The sequence below is a fragment of the Ciona intestinalis genome, chromosome 1 (assembly GCF_000224145.3).
Source record: "Ciona intestinalis chromosome 1, KH, whole genome shotgun sequence".
Lineage (NCBI taxonomy): Eukaryota > Metazoa > Chordata > Ascidiacea > Phlebobranchia > Cionidae > Ciona > Ciona intestinalis.
Genome location: NC_020166.2, coordinates 8729362 through 8749906, shown reverse-complemented (window position 1 = coordinate 8749906; position 20545 = coordinate 8729362). Strand labels below are relative to the sequence as shown.

Here is a 20545-nt window from a genome sequence, read left to right as displayed (position 1 = left end):
ACCATGGACTGTTGTTAAATTTTTGAAGCCCGATCAGGATGTTTGGTTATCATGTGGTAAAAGTGTCCCGTCTTCCCCCACTCATATACTATACACACACAGGTGCTTTTATGCCACAACAAAACAACGAACTTGTTTGCTCTAATGCAAAACAGAAGCTCGACACTGCACAGTGTACATAAAACCAACACACAGTGCGAAAGTGTCCGATTGATTTTCACACTTACTAGAGCTAGAAAATTTAACAAAAACGGTTTCCGTGGCGACCTGGGCAAGACGGTTATTGTTGGTACATGCACAAATTTAAACCGCACATAATTTCCTCACTTTCAAAGAACATTTGTAAGCTTGTCAAGGGCTCCGTAACAAGCATCAGCAGGAAGATGTTTGGTTTCAAACCCCGATTTTAAAAAGAGTCACAATTCACCCAAGAAGTTAGTGAATGAAAATCAATATTAAAAACAAATTTAATTTATTATTTCCAATATAATAAGGAGGCTCAAATTACTTAATAACTTGACAGTGGATATAACATGCCATTGCAGAAAATAAATATCTAAAATATATATTTAATTTTTGATCATTTTTTTTCATATTAGATTTTATGAAAAAAAATGGACTACGAAACTTACTGGTGAAACATACATCTCCTTTCTGATAGTTAGATTTGGTAAGCAGTCCGTGTGAAACATGAAAGATTGGTGGTTGAATGGTAGAACCTGCGCCTGCTGCACGGGGGACCTGGTTCGATTCCCGGCCAGTGCAATTTTGCATACCGGTATACTGCATCTCAAATTTGAGTATTTGTCGAAATTTTAAATCGTCTGTAAATTCTACAAATAAGCAGCAGTTGGCCTGAGTGGGAAATTAGTTTCCGAGTGGTCTAGTGGTTAGGATCCGTGGCTCTCACCCTCGCGGCCCGGGTTCGATTCCCGGTCTGGGAACATTGGTGGTTTAGTGGCAGAATCCTCTTCAGCCACGCGATTTCCGGCCAATTCATTTATTTATTACGGTGTACTGCATGCATTTGTTTGAAGTGTTTTGGTTTAACCTGGGCGAGCCCAAATAGTTTTATAAATGTATATTCGACCATCTATTAGTACTTATACGAACACTTTTACTGCTATTTGTTAAGAAGAATGAGATTTAACCTGCGACAATCATTGACGAAAAAAACGTATTTTAAAAGTTTTTTTGTACTGTTAATTAGGTGAATGGGTCATATTGACTGGAAATTTAGAGTTACCTGGGTTATTTTATATTATAGAAAACTTTTACTATTAGTAATGTTTTTTTTACAATATTTATTTAGGAATGCTGTTTTCTTTAAAAAGGCGGATTTCATTACAATTGTAACGGTGGTTCAAGGTATAATTCAAATCAGGAATGTGTCTCCGTAATTTTCTATGTGGGTGAGTTCCTGCAGCGTGGCACTTCATGGGTACTTGATTTGGGGCAAAATTGATCAGTTTGTGTAGGTTGTATAACCACTTGGTGAGTGGTGATGCCGGTGTGGTATTCACAGGTTACCCCAATGTTTGAAACGGCACGAGGTTGTATTTCCGACGTTTGTCCGACGGTATGAGTGTGACGGTGGTGCATATATGCATAATACAGCGCATCCTATGATTTGTACAAAGACGATAATATTGCTAAGTTAATGTGCAGTCACGCGTGAGGGTTTGTTACGTAATGATGTGACGTGTGTTACAATTGTTTAAGCCTGACGCGAGGCCGGGACCACAGGACCATAGTATGTCATACGACCCTCATGGCCCGACGCCTATTTGTGAACTGACCGAAAAAGAAGGTTACGGTCATGATGTGGACGATAAAATACCGTAGCCTTTATTTTCAACATCTTTGTGATTGACCAAATAACAACGTGTGGTGACATGTTAACGGATATTCTAATACTAGATTGCGATCTGGTGCATAATTTGACGTTTTCCAATACAATTTGGCGAACCAACTAACTAAGAAACGCCAATATTGGCACGAAGGCTTCAAGGTCAATATAGGTTCATGGCGGGCTTTCACGAGCCCTTGTCTAGTCGCCAAGTAAGATTTTGCTCGATAATCTATCATCGCGTATACCAGAAGAAATAAAATATAACAAGATACTGTAAACTGTTTGACCGCTGGGTAAAAAGCACTTCGGGAAAATTGAGAAGATATCCCATGTTTCCCCGCCCCACGGTATAGTACTGGGGTAAGATGATATATGATTTTAATCTCTTTCCTCGGGCTATATTTAACATAGTATTAAAGTAGTGTTATGAGTGAAAGTGACATATTTAAAATTAATTAACTGTAACTAGTTATACCGCAAAAATACGTAATGTATATATTTAATGATTTTACAGCAGCAGCAAAATGTTTTAATTTTGGCGCAAACAAAATTTTTGTAATTTTATTTGCGTGAGAATATTGCTTTAAGCAATACGAATTATTAAACAGAAACACGATGGGAAATTTGCGGCTTTCTCACGCTACTTTTTCACACAATCAGTTTACAGAATACGTGCGCCTGATTACATTAAACGGCTCAAGCAGTCACGAAATTTTGCAATGTTGTTGCTAAAAATAGAAAACATAGGCTTTCTCATTACAAGTGCATTTTGCCTGCCAACGAAAACATCTACGATTGGGATCTGCCTCAGCATTTATAAAATAAATATCCAAGTATTAAAACCACCACGCCTTAACAATTTTAAGTCAAACATTACGGGCGTGGCAAGGTAGTCAATCTATATAAAATCAAACGGCTTCGCATAATAGAGTACTTGTTGTTCTAAGTCTGTGTAAGGTATTAAAAATGGATTTTATCCGTAACTTTTTGATTTTGTTGCCGCTGTTTGTCGCTGCTCAAAATGGAACAGTTTATGGTAAGTTTTAGATTAAATCGTATATTGTTGTAAATTTTATTTATATATATAAAAACCTATTCTCGATTAATTTAAAAGAGAAAAGAAATTATTAAAATTACGCGGTTAACTGAAAAAATTATTGCGGTTTACAAAAAATCATTTTTATGGGTGTGTAGTATAAAATATAAATTATATTAAATTGTTTATTATTGCCTTATTACAACAGTTAATTACAGATGTATTACTGAAATAATATTCTTTAACCCTTTATAAACTATTTAATAAATATTTTATTAGCAGGTTGGGGTAAGATGGTACATGTTTTCATATTCTTTTATCGTCCCATTTGGTCGTAAACAAAGAATATTTATATATAATTACATAACCTTATAGCGCATACGATTCTAAAAGACCGTTGTTACTTGTTAAATACAATTAAAATATATAGGATTTAGGTGCTAATGTATCTTTTTTTTAAATATGGAACGCTTCACGATTTTGCGTGACATCCCCACCCCCCATCTTACCTCGCATTTTTTTTGTATAAAACATGTTTATACCCTCGCGTAGCGGGGCAACAAAAATTCTGTTCTGTTTCATTTTTATCAAGTAATTGGCTGAAAAATATGTAAAATAAATTGACTACAAAATTGTTGAAACGTTTAACAAATACTATAGTAGGGTGGGGGAAGATGTGACACACTTTTATTGTTTATTCAAATTCATTGTTTATTCAAAGAACATTAAAGAATTATAAAACTTTATCCTCACGACTCCAAAAGACTTGTTAAAATCAAATTTTGATTTTATGTGCTAAAGGTGTCCCATCTTCCCCCACCCTACTATATATTTCGTGCGATGTAAATAAAAATATTTTGTCGTTTAGATGGAGCGGTATATTGTACTGGATACGATACTGATGCAGCCAACTGTACGTGCCCAGCTTCTAGGTTCACATGTGCCTGCGAAAACGACACAAGTCCCGCTTGCCACGCGTCAGATAAATGTATCCCCCTTGAACACGTGTGTGACGGCTCTAATGACTGCCCTTTGGGAAACGACGAAGAAAATTGCGACTGTGACCCAAATGAAGTTAGATGCGGATGTATATTTGACCACGATACTTGTAACGGTGAAGGAAGATGCATTTATTTAAATGATGTGTTGGACTCAATAGACGACTGTGAAGACGGAAGTGATGAGATTTGTAAAACTGGAAACACTATAAATTCGAATGGATGTGGTTATCGTTTCTCTCAGTGCAAAACTGAGTATCTTAGGGACCAGGCGTTAAAGTTTTTTAGGAGGCTAAATGTAACAGCAAACTGCTGGCCGTTGGATATCTGGAATGCGAAAAACTCGACTACTGAACGTCAGTGGAGATGCGTTTTCTCTGATCTAGTTCACACTCCTGATCACTGTTTGCCGGCGATTGCACATTTTAATTCACTGTTAATGTGCGATAATGGTAAACTGGATAAACCTAGAGAAACATGCAACTATCATAGACATTGTCGTAATGATATGTTGGGAAATGCATTGGGGTTTCGATGTAAGCCTAAAGCAAAGTATTCCTGCATCCGGGAAGACCTTTATGTCCCACAAAGTAACTTATACGATTCAGACATCAATTGCTCGGATAATTCCGATGAATGTTTCGTTGATGGTAAGTTGAAATGTTTCCAATGCTTGGATAAAAAACTGATAATCTCAACTAAACAAGTTTGTGACGGAATGATTGATTGCTATGACGTGTCCGATGAATGCTTGTGCGAGAACCAGACCGTTTGTGAAAATGTTCGTGATCATAAACACGAAATTTGCCCCAATGGTAAGCTATATTGCTCCGAAGAAATCGGTTGTTTGGATTTCATGAACTTTACTGCGGTTTATAATTCTTGTGTGCAAAACTACACCACGAATGCTTACAGGCGAAAATATAGGTTTGAACAAATACTGTGCCCCGGAACGAATTTCTACGGTTTTATGTGCGATGGGGTAATAGAGTGTCCAGGATTTGAGGACGAATGCAGCTGCGAAGAAAAATATTCCATTTGCGACGAACAGCAGTCGTGCTGGATCCAGAGGCCTAATTCCGTTTATAGTATCCGCTTTTGTGACGGTTTACCGTCACAGCCATACATATACATGGACAGCTTTGCGGAAAAAATCGACTTGGACGAAATCACAAACGAAACTCTGCCGGGAAACCTGTATGATTTTTTTAAAGACATAACGTCAAACCCAATGAATCAAAATATGACTCCGTGTGCGTTTGGCTACGACGAGGTCAACTGCTCGAGCCGCCATTACTGCAGGCAAGGAGAATCTGTTAGCATTGATTTGTCGCGTACATGTGACGGAGTTGTCGATTGCGAGGATTGGTCAGACGAGGAAATAACCTTGTGTGAATCTAAGAGGTTTTATTGCGTAAACAAAACCCCGCTTTCTGTCGATCGTCGTTTGGTTGAAGATGGTATCAAAGACTGTACAGATGGAAGCGACGAATGCCCAGTGAACAGCAACAAATCAACCATTTTTTCGTCCCAGTTTGAAATGATTGCGAACCCCATTATAAGAGCAGCGTTCTGGGTCATGGGGTCAGCCGCAATTGTGGGGAATCTTTCAGTATTCTGCTACTCGATCAAACAACTAGTGACGACCAAATACAAAAATAGAGTTCAGATGTCGAACGATTGGTTTATTTTGAACTTATCAGCTGCGGATTTTTTGATGGGGATTTACTTGATTACAATCAGTATCAAAGGCGTTCATTTTTCTGGCAGTTATTGCTATAATGACCTTGAATGGAGAACAAGTAAGCTGTGCAACACTCTTGGCGTCTTCGTAATCCTGTCTACTCAAACGTCCTTGTTTGTAATGTGTATAATGACCACCTTTCGGTTAATGGGTGTTATATGTCCAATTAAGCTACGAAACGTAAAGTTTCGTTTTTCAGCCCTCTCAACGGCAATGGCCTGGATTACTGCAACGGTAATTGCTATTGTACCGGTGCTAGATTTATCGTCAGGGTATTTTGTAACTGGAGTTTGGTACCCAAACAATTTCCACAAGACCAGAGTTGTGAACAAATCAAATATGATTAAGCTTGCCAGTCGAATTGCTAACAGGACGCCTTCAAATTGGACAGATACAAGAAGAATTATAAGCGGAGCATTCGAGGTTTACAAAATCCAAGGGGAAACTGGATACTTTAGCGACACAAGTGTTTGCATGCCAAGGTTATTCGCAAAAGTCTACGAGTATACATGGGAGTATTCCCTTTTCCTAATCTCCCTCAACTTTACAATGTTCATGTACATTTTGGTGAGCTATATTTTTATCTACAAGAAAGGAACGAAAATGAAATCTAAAAGTAAGGACAACGCCCGTAGCATGCAAAGTCGAATTTCCAGACTTATTCTAACTGACTTTATATGCTGGGTGCCAATATGTGTCATGGCCTATATTAGTTTAGCTGGAATTGACCTTAATAAGATCGTGTACGCTGTAAGTGCCGGTATCCTACTACCAGTAAACAGCGCACTCAATCCTATCATTTATTCAAAATTTGTAGAAGACAACATTAAGAAAGCGTTAAAGTTCGTGACTCGACCTTGCACTCGAAAAAAGGAAAACGAATAAAAAATTCTGTCCAATCTTGAGTGATACAACACCCTACACACCATAGTGGTTCACTATTCTTGTCAATAAAGAAACCTATTCAAACATTTAAATTGGTACTGTATACTTTTAAATTAGTACTGTTTACTTTACATATTGTACCTTGACTCTGTTAATGATTAAAAATACGCATATATATACAGTAGGATGGGGGAAGATGGGACACACTTTAACTCTATTTTCTCGTCCCATATGGTAGTAAACAAAGAACATTCAAAGAAATATGAAACTATGTCCCCATGAGTCTCATAGACCGTTGTTAGTTGTTTAAAACACGATTAGGATATCTGGATATTATGTGCTAAAGGTCTCCCATCTTCGCCCACCCTAATATATATATAGTTATTTTGCGGCAAGATAGGACACCGTATGCACATATTGTCTTAATCGTGTTTTAAAATTAACAAGCTATCGGATTCGTGAGCATACGACGTTATAATTCATTGAATGTTCTTTGTTTACTACAAAATGGGACGAGAAAAAATAATGAAAACATGTCCCATTTTCCCCCACCCTACTATATAAAATTGTTTCTATTCATTGCTTTCATATACCCTGTATTGTCGTTTGAAAGTCGAATTACCTGTTGTTTACCCGTCATTCTTTCGCAGCCATGAACAATAAATACTGCAAAATAAATTGCTGATTTTCCATTAAGAACGTGTTACAGGCATAATGCTGTCTATGATTGAATAAAACTTATTTATATGTTCTCGCGTGGCAGGACAACAGTTATAATATAGGTGTTCCGTTTCATTTTTTCTTTTTTTTTTATCAAGTAATTTCCTTAAGATTCTGCAAATAAATTACAAAAGTGTTGCAACTAGTAAACAAACAACAACAAAATATACATCTAGTTATGGTCATAAATTTCAACTAAAACTGTCATTTGCTTTGTTGTTGTTTTGTAGAACGGCAGCAACATCAGTTCAAATCACTTGAAGTCGTCTGGTAGGTCATATGATCTTACTAAAGTGCGGTTCAGTAAATCACCAGGGCGACTGATGCAATCACAAGTATAAGTGCAAATTTCCAATGGCAGGGCACAAATTATATTGTACAGTACGGTATGAATAGATTTGATTTGGTCAGGTTGTAAAATCAGCTGTTTCTAACAATTATTGTAATATGTAGTAGGGTTGGAGAAGATGGGACACCTTTTCTTTCAATTTTCTCGTCCAATATGGTGGGAAGCATATGAAACTTAAAGAATTATGGAACCTTATCCCTACGACTCCCATATACCGATGTTAAGTATATAAAACACGATCAGGATGTTTGGGTATCATGTGCTAAAGATGTCCCATCTGCCCCCACCCTACTGTATAATGAGTTAAGCTTCTTTTAAGCACTTTTTTAGGTTTTCTTCCATTTCTTGAAGATTATAACCGAAGGGGCCAATAGCACCGTCGTATTTTACGATCCCGTTCTGTAGAATGTACAATCTCTCTGGTATAGCTGCGTATTTTAAAGCTGTTTCATTCGCCATGTTATCAACCAGTATAGGGCAGCTCACTGCTGTTTGTTCAGCAAACAATTTGGCAGCACACACACGATCCTCCAGCGAACCGTGACTGTGTATTTGATATTTATTACCAGCGAAACTCCAGCCATCAGTCGGATGAGCTTCCGCAATATAAATGACAACAAAATCGACCTTTTCTTTAGAATATTTCCGCACTATCTTTTTGAAATGATCGATCTGTAAAATATCATGTAGTAGGGTGGGAAAAGCCGAGACACCTTCAGCACAATGTTTAAATATGCTGATTGTGTTTTAAACAATTAACAACGGTCTAAGGGAGTCAGGGAATGCAGGTTTAACATTGTTTAACTGTTTTTTTTTGCCACCAAATATAACGAGAAAATAGAATGAAAAGTTGTCCCATCCTCCCCCGCCCTACTATATTCTTTTTATTAAAGTAAAGCTAGTCTTATCTCCCAAAAATTGTTGTAGATACTTTTTAAAAACATTGTCATCCTCTGCCACAAGAAAAGATTAAACCGTTTTGCAATGCTTCGTTACTCTGGCTTTTGTACATACATTTATAGTCCAAAAACTGAGCTTCGCTAAAAAATATCCTGTTGGGCACATTATCTATATACCTTACTGCACTAATAACTCGAATAGAACACTTTTTAATGGTCAAACTTATTCACCTTCTCCATGAACGGTGGTCACGAGCATGAACCAAAGTTAATCACGAGTGGCCTGTTGCCTTTCATGAAATCCATGATACGACATTCACGTGATGTATCTTCAAGGTCATGAACTCTTACATTGGGAGCTGGTTTGCCGGTAATTGCTTTGCGATCAGCGTTACGTATGACACCATTCGCGACATTAAACATCGCTTGCACCTATAATTTAGAAAAAAAAATAAGATGAAAAAAATAATAAAAATTTGTTTGTTTTTTGTTACGTATGACACTATTCGCGACATTAAAAATCGTTTGCACGTTGCACCTATAACTTGGAAAAAAAATAAAATGAAAAAAATTAAAAACTTGTTTGTTTTTTTTAAATTAACAGTTCAAACCTAATTGTTACGAGACCTTTTAGTCGTCATTTCAAATTTTCGAACACAACATCATAGAATTTACAAACATAAAATTAATTTCACAAGCACACCTGAAATATGTTTTTCTCGTTTTTAAAATAAGCCAATATCGATTGGGGCCAAAAGAAGAAGATTATAGAAGGTAGTGCAGGAATTCGCTGTATAATTGATAATGCACCAAGACGAGACAGCATTAAGAGTCCTCTGGAATACGCTACCAGAAAAATCCATGCTCTCTTCAACCAATTCATGACAATATAGCCCAAACCACGACAGATATCTTAACAACTAAATGCCGTTTCCATAACACTAAAAAGTGACACGGATTTACTTTTATACAATAGGGTGGGGAAAGATGGGACACCTTATCATTTTATTTCTCGTTAAATTTGGTAGTAAACAAAGAAAATTTAAATAAATATAAAACCGCATTCTCACGGCTCTCATACGTTTAAAACACGATCAGAGTATTTGTATATTATGTGCTAAAAGTGTCCCATCTTGCCTCACACTACTATAAACAAAATATGCAACGACTGTTTTTTGGCATATAGCAGTAACTGACACATGATATAGTACTGTGGAATAAAATGGAATATAGCCTACACCGTTAGTACCTAGCTCTAATACTTCTTTATCGTGTTTTTAATAATTAACAACGCTATTTTTAAGTCGCGGGGCTACGTTTACACTGTAACATTATTTTACTACCAAATAGGCAGGATAATAAAATCCTATTTCCCCCACCCTACTGTATAGTCATCTAAATATGTAGCCTAAGTACTATGCTAATGACCGTAACTTTCCATGTAGCTTGCACCGAGCACCGTGCACGAACAAGTCTACTTTGTTTGCCAGGGTGATTTAGCAAAACTTGAAAGTGTTTGCATTGTGGTTAAAATAAACTTGACAACTGGTTAAAACTAATATATAGTAGGGTGGGGGAAGACACGACACCTTTAGCACATAATATTCAAATATTTAAAAAAATTAACAACGGTCTATAAGAGTCGTGAAGATACGGTTTTATAATTCTTTGAATGTTCTTTGTTTACTACCAAATGAGACGAGAAAATAGAGTGAAAAGGTGTCTTATCCTACTAAATATTATTTTCTCGCCACCCTACTATACATATTGTCCCCCACTCTACTATACATACTTTTTTTTAATTTTTCCAACATTGGCGCCCCAGTTGGGCCAGCAAATCGACGTATTTTCACATTTGCTTTTAAAAGTATCCATTTGTTTTTTTTTTTTGTGCCATATTTTTCTGTCAAGTGATAATTTAGATAATCCATTAAATAGCTGTAAAGTGTCTTTACACACGGTCACAATAATAGCAGCAAGGCCTTGAATCCATAACCTGACAGATGTTTAATGGCGCCGGACTTCCAGAACAAGACACAACCAGAAAAAAATCTCTGAACAGTTTTGTTTTATTTGCCCTAGCGGCTCAAGTCGATATGTATCAGTTCGGGATTATATAAGAAACTATGTGTGGTAAATATGCAGCACGGTAAATATGTAGCACGACTAACTATAGGCCGTGGTAACTTAACCAAACGTTGTAATAGCGCCAAGTATTTACAAACTATACACACAATATATTAATTAAAGGAAAAAACATGTGTGTTTGAAAGTGTAATATGACACACCGTTACTGCGCTCACTTTAAATGTAAAATTGACGTCCAGGAGGTTGAAAATTACACACCATTTAAATAATATAGATATACAATGTTTTTTTCTTTTCGAGTAAAATTCGTAGCTCTAAAAGTCAATACAGGGTAAAATCTTGTTGCCCTTTACGTTACCTATATATGGATATTAAGCGCATAGTAGACGTAGTTTTGACACATTATCAATCTACTTTCACAACGCTGTAGATTTTAGTGACAAAGTAGTAACATGCCGTGAATCCAATGGTTCCTGTAGAAACATAGTATTAGTCCAACAGATTGCATTATGATATGTTACTCATAAAAGCTAAAACCAAAGAAGTAAAAACACTCTAAATTTACTGGTAATGTTGAACACAATGCGTTCTGAACTAAAACTACACTGTTAAACTGACTTTTTTCTTTACTAGTGACTGTATGAATAAATGTAACTTATTTATTCTCATATGGCAGGGCAGTGACAACACTGGTGTTTTGTTCCATACAATACTGCCTGTTTACTAGTTCCATATATCTGGCTATGCTTTTATTGGATTTACCTATTTTTTCTTAATGTACGACTGACAATTTGGCCAACCCATAAGGTAAAACAAAATTTGTTACCTATAGGCTGGCATTATAGTTCTCTGACGCACTGATTAAAATTAACCCTCACCCTCAATCTAAAACTACCAACACCAAAATAGTATTCACTCTCACCTGTGAAGAGGAAAATCATAATTGTCATGATGAGTGTGTAGCCAAAGTGAGATAATGGCTGACGCAAATCCTTCAATGGCAAGCTTGCTAAAGTAGTAATGTATGGCGTAAATGAAAAAGTAGACAGCTGTGAAACCGGCTGTAAGAAACGATCGCCACCACCAGCGATAATCCTGTTAAAAAATAAGAAAATGTTAATAATTTTGCCAAAACGTAATTTGGTTTTGTTACTTGTTATTAAGGCCTTTTTAGGGTCACAGATTATTTGGGTTATTTAAATATAATTTGGTTAAGTTAGATTATTATGGCTTTTTAGGGTCAGTTTATTTGGATCTTTTCAATTTATGAGTCTGTGACACAACATATTAATTTTGTTTTAGGCTATAATCCTGTTTAAACACAAGACAAGGTTAATGTTTATGATAAAAACGTAACTTAGTTTAGGTTATTAATGGTTTTTAAGGTCACATTATATTTGGGTCATTTTAATCTATGATATTTAAAACATATTAAATTTTTTTTTTAGGTCATGATTTGGTTTTAGGTTACAGGTTCGTTATACCATAAATGTTTTGTTTCATACACCTCATGCCTGCTGACGAGTTACCACATATGTAACTAAGTGGGCAAACTTTTTTGAAGTGGATTTATATTATTTATTTTGCCAAAGCATTGGACTAGCAATAAATGTTTAAAAATAACAAAAAAAGAATCTATTATTTAAATTTAATAAAAAAACTGACTTCAGCTGCTAAATGGAAATAGCACAGAAGGATTGTTGTCTCACTGCATGTGATAACCAGGATAGTAACGACTAGGAACAAGAATCCAAACATGTAGTAAAGCTGGTGGGACCTGTGTTGGGGAAATATAAGGTTTAAAGTTAACCACTAGGTTGGAACAATTATAGTAGGTGGGGGATGGGACACCTTTAGCACATAATGTCCAAATATCCTGATCGTATTTTAAACATATAACAACGGTCCGTGGGAGTCGTGATGATACGGTTTTATAATTCTTTGATTGTTCTGTGTTTACCAACAAATGGGAGGATAAAATAAAATGAAAATATGTCCCATCTTCCCCCACCCTATTATTATATGACTATTCACAAGTTAAGATTAACAAGATTCTTGTAAATAGTCATACCTATAACATGTTAACAGTTGATATTTTTATACAAGTAGTTTGAAATATGTAATTGGAGATTCATATTAGTAAAAAGGTAGTTATGTAATTACAAAAGTTAAAACCAAGATCATGTCGTTCAGAGCGACTTTAAACCATCATATTATCAAACAATAATGCATTGTGTGAATATAAATAATGTAACAGCGTTCAAAACTTCAAAGTCTAATTTAAAATGAACAAATTAAATGAAGAAAAACAACTATAACCACAGGCAGATAGACTTAATGTTGGGGTATTATGTCACTACAACTTTAGAATGGGGGTAAAAGCACAGAAGTTTTAAACCTAAAACACATTTTACCCTGCTGTTGGCTGTTGTCTTTACAAACAAACAGAGCTAAAGTATATTGCAACAAGTGTAACTGCGTTTTAACAATTTCTCCCAAGATTTCATTAAAATTATAAAAAATATAACGCTGTTTTTAAAAAAAATATGACACTTATAAAGGTATAAAAACCAAGTATTTTTCATTAACTGACTGCCCACCATTAGCTCATGCATTATAATGCAACCCACTTACCAGATTGAGTTAAGAATAAAGAAGAGCTGAATGAAGATGCATCCGAATGGCAACACTCCACCCATAACAATGCATGTCAGTGGTTTGGTGTAAATAACTTGATCAGGAATTTGTCGAGGGATTTGGTTTGTACGGACTGGATGTTCCAATGGCTGGAGATAAAGTTAAATTATAATATCATATTTTGTTAATTATTTTGGTCATAAATGTTTTTTCTACTATTTGGCCAAAATAGCCCAATTTGTTTGTTTTTTTACTTAAATTATAAAATCAGGGTTTATTAAGTTTTTGGTCATGTAGTTTTTTGTAATATTTGGCAGTAAGCCTAAAGTAGTATTTTGGCCGTAACTGTTTTTTTTTTCTTAATTGCCAAAACAGACCAATTCTAGTGTTTTTCCTTAAATTATACAAATTAGGGTTTTTCAAACTTTTAGCCATAAATGTTGTTATTATAAGCATTTAAGGTTAGTATCAAATTACAACAAACGACAGTGCATCATCTAGTCTGTAAACCTCAGCACTACACAGTAAAACACTATGATAAGAATTACCATGTACTTGGGAACAATTGACCACAGTTGTGGTGGCATGAGCACTAGATGCCAATTATTACCATTGTACTAAGCTAATGCAATTGAAATGAAATATTAAACTTACTACTAAAAGGTATATATTAAGATAATGGAAAATTAAGTGTCTAATATAATTACCATGTTAGCGGTATAGTTTTAGTACACAAAAGTTTTATTTTAGAAGTATAATAACATATCTTGTATTTTAGAAACTTGTTTTGTGGATATTTAGAACTCACAGTGTGTGTTTGTTTATGAATTATTAAACTAGTTATTACATTACAGGTTATTTAATTATCTACTGCTTATATCTGTGTAACATAACATGACTTGCATGAATTGGTACCTGGTACATAAGTCAGAATTCAGCCAACCACTTTTTTGTAAAGAAAAAATAAAACGTGAGAACTTTGTCAGTTTGCCAATCACTTTATTGCAAAGATCAAACAAATATCAACTTACACGACGTTTATATCCAAAGTATGCTCCAATGAAAGTAAGAGGGACCGAGATTCCAAACCAGAGAGCAAGAATGGCGACAAGGGTGGAAAATGGGATCGCAGCAGAGCTTCCTTCTCCCCACAGGATTAGGTTCATCAGGAAAAAAACAACGAAAATAATCCTGAAGATAATTTCAGTTTGAGCGGAATTTAGGAGATAATTTTATAAGTGATTGTTTTTTTTAAATAAATGAGATAATTCTGGCCTGGATTTCAGACCCCAGAGGGTGTCATGCTGCAGGACCTTAGTTATGTACAATAAAACAGAATATTGAAAAAACGTTTAAAGTTTGCTTCTTTTTTTTCAATTTAATTTTTATGGGAATATTGACTTGCTTTATGATTTTTTTACAATCTTTATTATAGGAGGATAAAGTGTGGGCCAAATGCTTATTCTACAATCTACATCATATTATGCATTGCAGCCAAAAATTCATTCGTTGTTATTGGGCATTGAAATGATCAATGGTTTATAGTTTTTGTCATATTCTTAATCAGTGTCAATACAAACATGTCATTCCATATGTAAGATCATGTTTGTAACAAAACTGACAAGAAAATCAGTTTTTAATGCACTTATTCAGTGCAACTAGAGTAAAAATACTAGTAGAATTAAAACTACAGACCCAGAAATTAGGAAAGAAGTCATCATCACATTAGTCTTCCACTTTTCCCCACCAAGTGCTGGGGAGGTAAAACACGTTTACTTACAATCAGTTAATAGCGTTTCAGTTTAGAGTAGGTAATATTTAGTTAGAAGCACTAATTACTTTTTATTTATTATAATATTAGTTTTTATTAAAGGCATAACACGCACATCTAAAGTACCCTACATTTTCCACATTATTCAACAAGGTTTCCTATGTTTGGTGACTACAAGTGTAACTACATATTAGCAATGTCACGCTCCTTATAAACCTAATTACTGGCTAGGCGTCTGGTTATTAAAACAACAAAAAAATCCAAAATTTTAACAATTATGCGCCAATTTATATTTGTTGGCAACAGTAATTGCACCTTTCGCATTTACTTACTTTTGTAAAGTCTTGCTGACACATAGCCAGCCACAGTACCAAGACACACAAACACAATAACTGTAGTTGTTCCGAGAGCCCCACGGTTCGCTGGGGACAAAAATCCAAGGCAAGCAAAGACAAGAGTTATAAAGGCCATCGAAATTACCTGCCAATTTTAGGATTTAAAAATAAAAAAAGATACAGGAACTAAGGTATAAGGAATGCACCTACAAGTTAATAGCTGTATTTTTTATATTGTAGAGAAAATTTATAAGCAACAGCAAAAGTAATCTTTAATAAGTGAGATGCTAAATCAAGGGGAAATTAAGCTACCCACTTGGTACTACACTAACTTTTATACAAAAAAGTTGACACTGCTCCATCTGTGGCCAAGAATATGAAACATGCTTGGAGCTTGGGCATATGTCTAGCATATGTAAGTGCCAGACAGAAGCATCTATTCTTGAATGAACTGTCAAGGGAAGATCTCCCATCTATTACTAAGAAAGCCCTTGTTGCATGACAAGGAAGCAACATGCTTCAACCCATGATAAGGACCATGCGGTAGTACCATGTGTGTTATGTCAATGGGAATGGGGTACGGGTCAATTCTGGCCAAGTCTTATGTCACGCTCTAGGACCTCACCCACATATAATATGCCAGAACTTTTACGCAAGAAAAATGTTGTTATCATACCTGAGTTCCAACACCATTAAACACAGACAACAACATTGCTTTGGAAGGAGGTCTAAACACATCTCCATGAACCAACTTCCATCCAAACTCCTCTTGTGCGTCTTCCTGCAATTTATATAAAAACCAGCGTAAAATAATGTCATTATAAAAATACTGTTATGTTTTATAAACCTTGTGGGGCATGCCCGCTATGGTATAATATTTCTTAATGATAACCCTTGGTACAATAAGTCTTAGGATAACAGATAACCAGAAAATTGCTACCAATGTCATTATAACAATATTGTGTTGTTTCATAATCCTTATGAGTCACACCTGACAGGCTGATACAATATTTCTAAATAACATGTTCAAAAAAATTTTTTTTTAAAGATTATTTTAAATTAATTGAACTTACCACCGACTCCATGTCATTATAACGAGCAATATCTTTATGCAAGCTCCTAATGGTGACCATGGCAACCATGCCTGAGAGGAAGAGGACAATGACGAGTGAGTTCATGATAGAGAACCATTGGATATTGGTATGAGCCATGGAATCAAGGATGTAGTCCCATCGCGATGCCCAAAGAGTTTGTTCATCAGCCTGATAACAAAAATATTCCAAATTTAAATTATAAAAGATTGTAAATAAATAAAAAATTTAGATTTTATAAAAATAACTTTAGTCTTAGACTTTCCCCCAAAAAATGAAAAAAAAAACAATCATAAATTCGAAAAAAATGCCCAAAAATACATATATAAACATAGTTTTGCTTAAATATCTATTTACAACTAATTTTCAAAGGCGATGTTTACAATCACCATTTAAAAAAAAAACTCTATGACCTATGAAGTCACCTCGAATTGGATGCTGTATGTGTAAGGGATGTCGTATTTTCCAGTAAGTTTCCCATCTTTGGGTGGATGGGGGATTACTAGTGGGTTCGCTTCTAAGTTACAATCATCAGTTGCAATGCTGAAAGAAATTGAATGAATGAATTAATATTAATGTAAATTATTTAGCCTTAGATGGAGGGGCAACATCTTTTATTATATTACCAGGTATATGTAACATATTTATGCTAGTGTGGCTCAGGCATGGCAGTCGTTATAACATGGTTTTTGTTTCATACACATTGTTCCTGCTAAACGAGTTACCCCGTATGTAGCAGATTTATACTCGCATGGCGGGGCAACTCAGTCGTTATAACACGGTTTCTGTTTCATACACCTTGTGGCCCCTTATAAGTTAGCATAAATGTAACTGTGTGAAAAATTGTTGGTGATTACTGTTTGGGAGGATATTTTAGAATGTACAGCTAAAAATTTATACAACTCTTTAGGGTCACTAGGTCGGAGAAACTAGCATTAAGTGTTACAAAAGACACATATGCCAAGTGTTAACAATGGTAGCAGCACCGAGCCTCTAACTCAAATAATGTGGGCTAGAGACAGGCTCACAATGCTGCAGCTGGACAGTGTCTATTCTATCAAGAAAGAAATTATGTTCGCTTTTAACAAAGCAAGCAAAAATTATAAATTTCCCAAGCAAATCCACAGCATCTTTACCTCATTGGTTCAAGAACGGCTTTAACAAGTCGAGCACCTTCTCCTTCTACAGCACCTTTGTTATAGTAAATCGTGATCGCTACATGGTTGAACACAATGTACGAGTTCTTGTGGACCTTGTATCCTTCCTATAATAATAAACAGAACTGTTATTCATATCAACTTATGTTGAAATACTGTTTAAAAATGCCAAAATTTAAACCTATTTGAATTTTTTTTTTTAAATTCAAGTGTTATACAAAGCAATGATTAACACATTACTGTATCAGTATACCATAAAGGTACAGTTAATATTGTTTCTATTCTGTAAAAGTAAGATGCTGTGGTTTTCAAATATTGCACAGCATATTCAGTTTAGTATATTTATAGGTACATAATATACATCATATAGTATAAAAGTCTTCCAAACAAAAAACACCAGAACATGTTAATGTTACAACATGTCTGGCAACTACCATACTTATAGTTACTGTTTCTGTTAAGTTACACAAAATAAAATTGTCCACTCACTTCAATGACACATGCATCTTTGGGATTGCCTTCTTCATCAACATAACAACCAATAGGGAATCCGGTGCTGCAGAAATTATCATTGGTGCTGGTCATGTAGCACCATGCGATAGGCATGTTGTCAACAATCCTGAAAAAAAAATAACATCAGGTTTTTTTAAATATATATATATATTATATAAAATTAAACACAATTTTTTTTAAATATCAAACTATATATATAAATATATATATAGTAAGACGGGGGAAAATGGGACAACTTTTTATTCCATTTTCTCGTCCAAATTGGTATTAAACAAAGAGCATTCAAAGAATTATTAAACCGTATCCTCAGGACTCCCATATACGGTTGTTAAATGTTTAAAACACGATCAGGAATCAGGAAACTTGGATATTGTGTACTAAAGGTGTCCCATCTTCCCCCACCCTAAAACAAACTACTAATTAATAAGACAGTGCATAGCCTATAACGTAAACCATTAGAAAAGTAATGTTAGATAATATAAGCATATACAATATACATTCAATCATAAATGCACACTTTTGAAAAAGCTATGCTTATTTAAAGAAAAACAATACAAATGCGGTTTTACATTACGTAGATAAAGGACAATATTGAAGGAAACTTTATTATACCATTTGTTCTCATAACTAAACAGCATGCCATATTGCAGGAACTTTAATTTCTCATTTTCTTCCTTCTTTGAAGTATCATAAGACTTTGTGCAAGCCTTTTTACATTTCTCAGATTTATTGAAGGTGAACTGAAAGAAGAAAAACAGCCAAGTAAGACTTTCTGAGCCAAATTATATTGTTTTCTAGACCAGAACTCAATGTTTTTGCGCCAATACCACTAGTTTTGAGTCAAAATTTAACCGCAGCAAAACTTACACATTTTATTTTTCTCATTTAAAAAGATTGTTTGGCCCACGTTATTTTTATTATTCAGTACTTTAGTAGACTATTTAACAGACATTAAAAACTGATTAAAACAGCCTTTAACAAAACATAAATAATGAGAATAATTTACTGAATAAGGAGAAGGTCTGATTCTTTCCCCAAACAAAACTTGTCCCAGGTTTTCTGATGGAGAAGAGGAAGAGTCAGCTGGTTCACAGAAATCAAATGCTGAGTATTCGTACGGGATTATCGACTCTGCTGAGACCAAACGATTGACATACACCGGGATCTTGGACTGTCAACAAATATATTGTTTGGGACATGGGAGTAACATTGAGAATTCTGATGAAAACTTGGGTGGCGAGGTATAAGTTACATGACGTAACTTATATTATATTTTTAGATTTTTTAAATTTATCAAACTTTAGTTTTATGAATTGCTAGAATTTAATACACCAGGTAATGTGTTCTTTTATGTTTGATACATAGTGTTATTTTAGTTTGTGTATTTATGATACATTTTCAAACAATAAAATTATCCGTTATTATCTGAAACATATTTACAGTATATCTATATATCTATATGTAATTGCCAGTAATTTTCCATTTTTTTAAGATACATAGATACAAAAATTGGCAAAAAGGTATCGTAAATTTAAGTTGTATAATATTGGGTATAGCGCACTAGTACACACATAGATCATTGTAATAATATTCAATATTCTGCTTGTTTACACAACCTAATATTCATAGGTGGTTAGTGTATTTAGTTATACTGTTCTAACCACACAAGGGAAATAGATGATTGACACCGATACATAAATAGACAATTGGATGAAACAATGAGTATCGTGCAATGCAACAGGATATATATAATCTCTGTCACACATTAAAACTTCGACACAAAGGTGGATGGTTGCATGGTTCAAACAAGAATTCTAAAATGTTAGTTTTTTGTTAGAAATTTTATTACTCATTTGAAATATATATATAAAACAAATGACATTTGAACAACACCTAACCGTATGGTTTTTAGGCCATACTTATTTAAGCCTCAATATCTTTAAAAGTATATACAGTGCTTCAACATAAATTTCAGTGTTATTTCCCAAACTTTAAAAATGTAATACACAAATTCAATAAATTAAAATGGGGCACAATTAACCAAATGAGAATACCATTTATATATTATACATGTTTGATGTTTTATAATATAGTAAATTGTATAAAATAAAAACAAAGATTGGGTAACAAAAGTTTAGTATCAAAATAAACAGCCATATTAAATGATTTATCTTGATAAATTAACTATACAACGCTGCTTAAAATAACCAAGCATTAAATTAACCTAAAACACTATGTATAAAGGCTGTATAAGATTAGATATTAGCAAACTAGGCTTATACAAACCTTGCAATTTTCTTTATCTTTCTCACAGTAGCTTACAGGAGCCAACCCAGGCAAATAAAATCCAAATGTAATGGAAGCAAAGTTTAGAAGAAAACTCGCTTGTATAACAGACAACTGCATTATTTTTTTTAAACAATGCAAAATGGAAATAACTACTTGGGCAATACCTTAAAATATGAAATAC

At 34.5% G+C, this 20545-nt stretch overlaps 3 protein-coding genes and 1 non-coding gene across 4 annotated transcripts; 2 read left to right on the top strand and 2 right to left on the bottom strand.

Moving 5' to 3' along the window:
- Positions 1–872: 872 nt before the first annotated feature.
- trnae-cuc lies at positions 873–944 on the top strand. Its single transcript has one exon. It is a non-coding gene; the product is annotated as a tRNA-Glu (tRNA).
- A 1844-nt stretch (positions 945–2788) lies between these two features.
- On the top strand, positions 2789–7856 carry LOC113474128 (low-density lipoprotein receptor-related protein 1B-like). Its single transcript, XM_026833859.1, has 2 exons — positions 2789–2888; positions 3757–7856. The coding sequence occupies exons 1-2, from the start codon at positions 2819–2821 to the stop codon at positions 6513–6515; spliced, it is 2829 nt and encodes a 942-aa protein (XP_026689660.1). The 5' UTR covers positions 2789–2818; the 3' UTR covers positions 6516–7856.
- LOC100180523 (type I iodothyronine deiodinase-like) lies at positions 7591–9443 on the bottom strand. The gene is made up of 4 exons (XM_026833865.1): positions 9187–9443; positions 8715–8915; positions 7880–8256; positions 7591–7684 (listed from the first exon to the last, which is right to left on the bottom strand). The coding sequence occupies exons 1-3, from the start codon at positions 9364–9366 to the stop codon at positions 7888–7890; spliced, it is 750 nt and encodes a 249-aa protein (XP_026689666.1). The 5' UTR covers positions 9367–9443; the 3' UTR covers positions 7591–7684; positions 7880–7887.
- Positions 9444–10534: 1091 nt separating this feature from the next.
- Positions 10535–20526, bottom strand: LOC100179723 (transmembrane 9 superfamily member 2-like). The gene is given in 16 exon segments (XM_004225519.3): positions 10535–11044; positions 11494–11542; positions 11544–11666; positions 12237–12348; positions 13206–13357; positions 14240–14399; positions 14904–14961; positions 15312–15459; positions 15991–16095; positions 16388–16576; positions 16831–16948; positions 17542–17669; positions 18052–18181; positions 18688–18815; positions 19082–19246; positions 20362–20526. Coding segments are annotated over 16 exon segments (1953 nt in total). The 5' UTR covers positions 20482–20526; the 3' UTR covers positions 10535–10976.
- Positions 20527–20545: the final 19 nt, after the last annotated feature.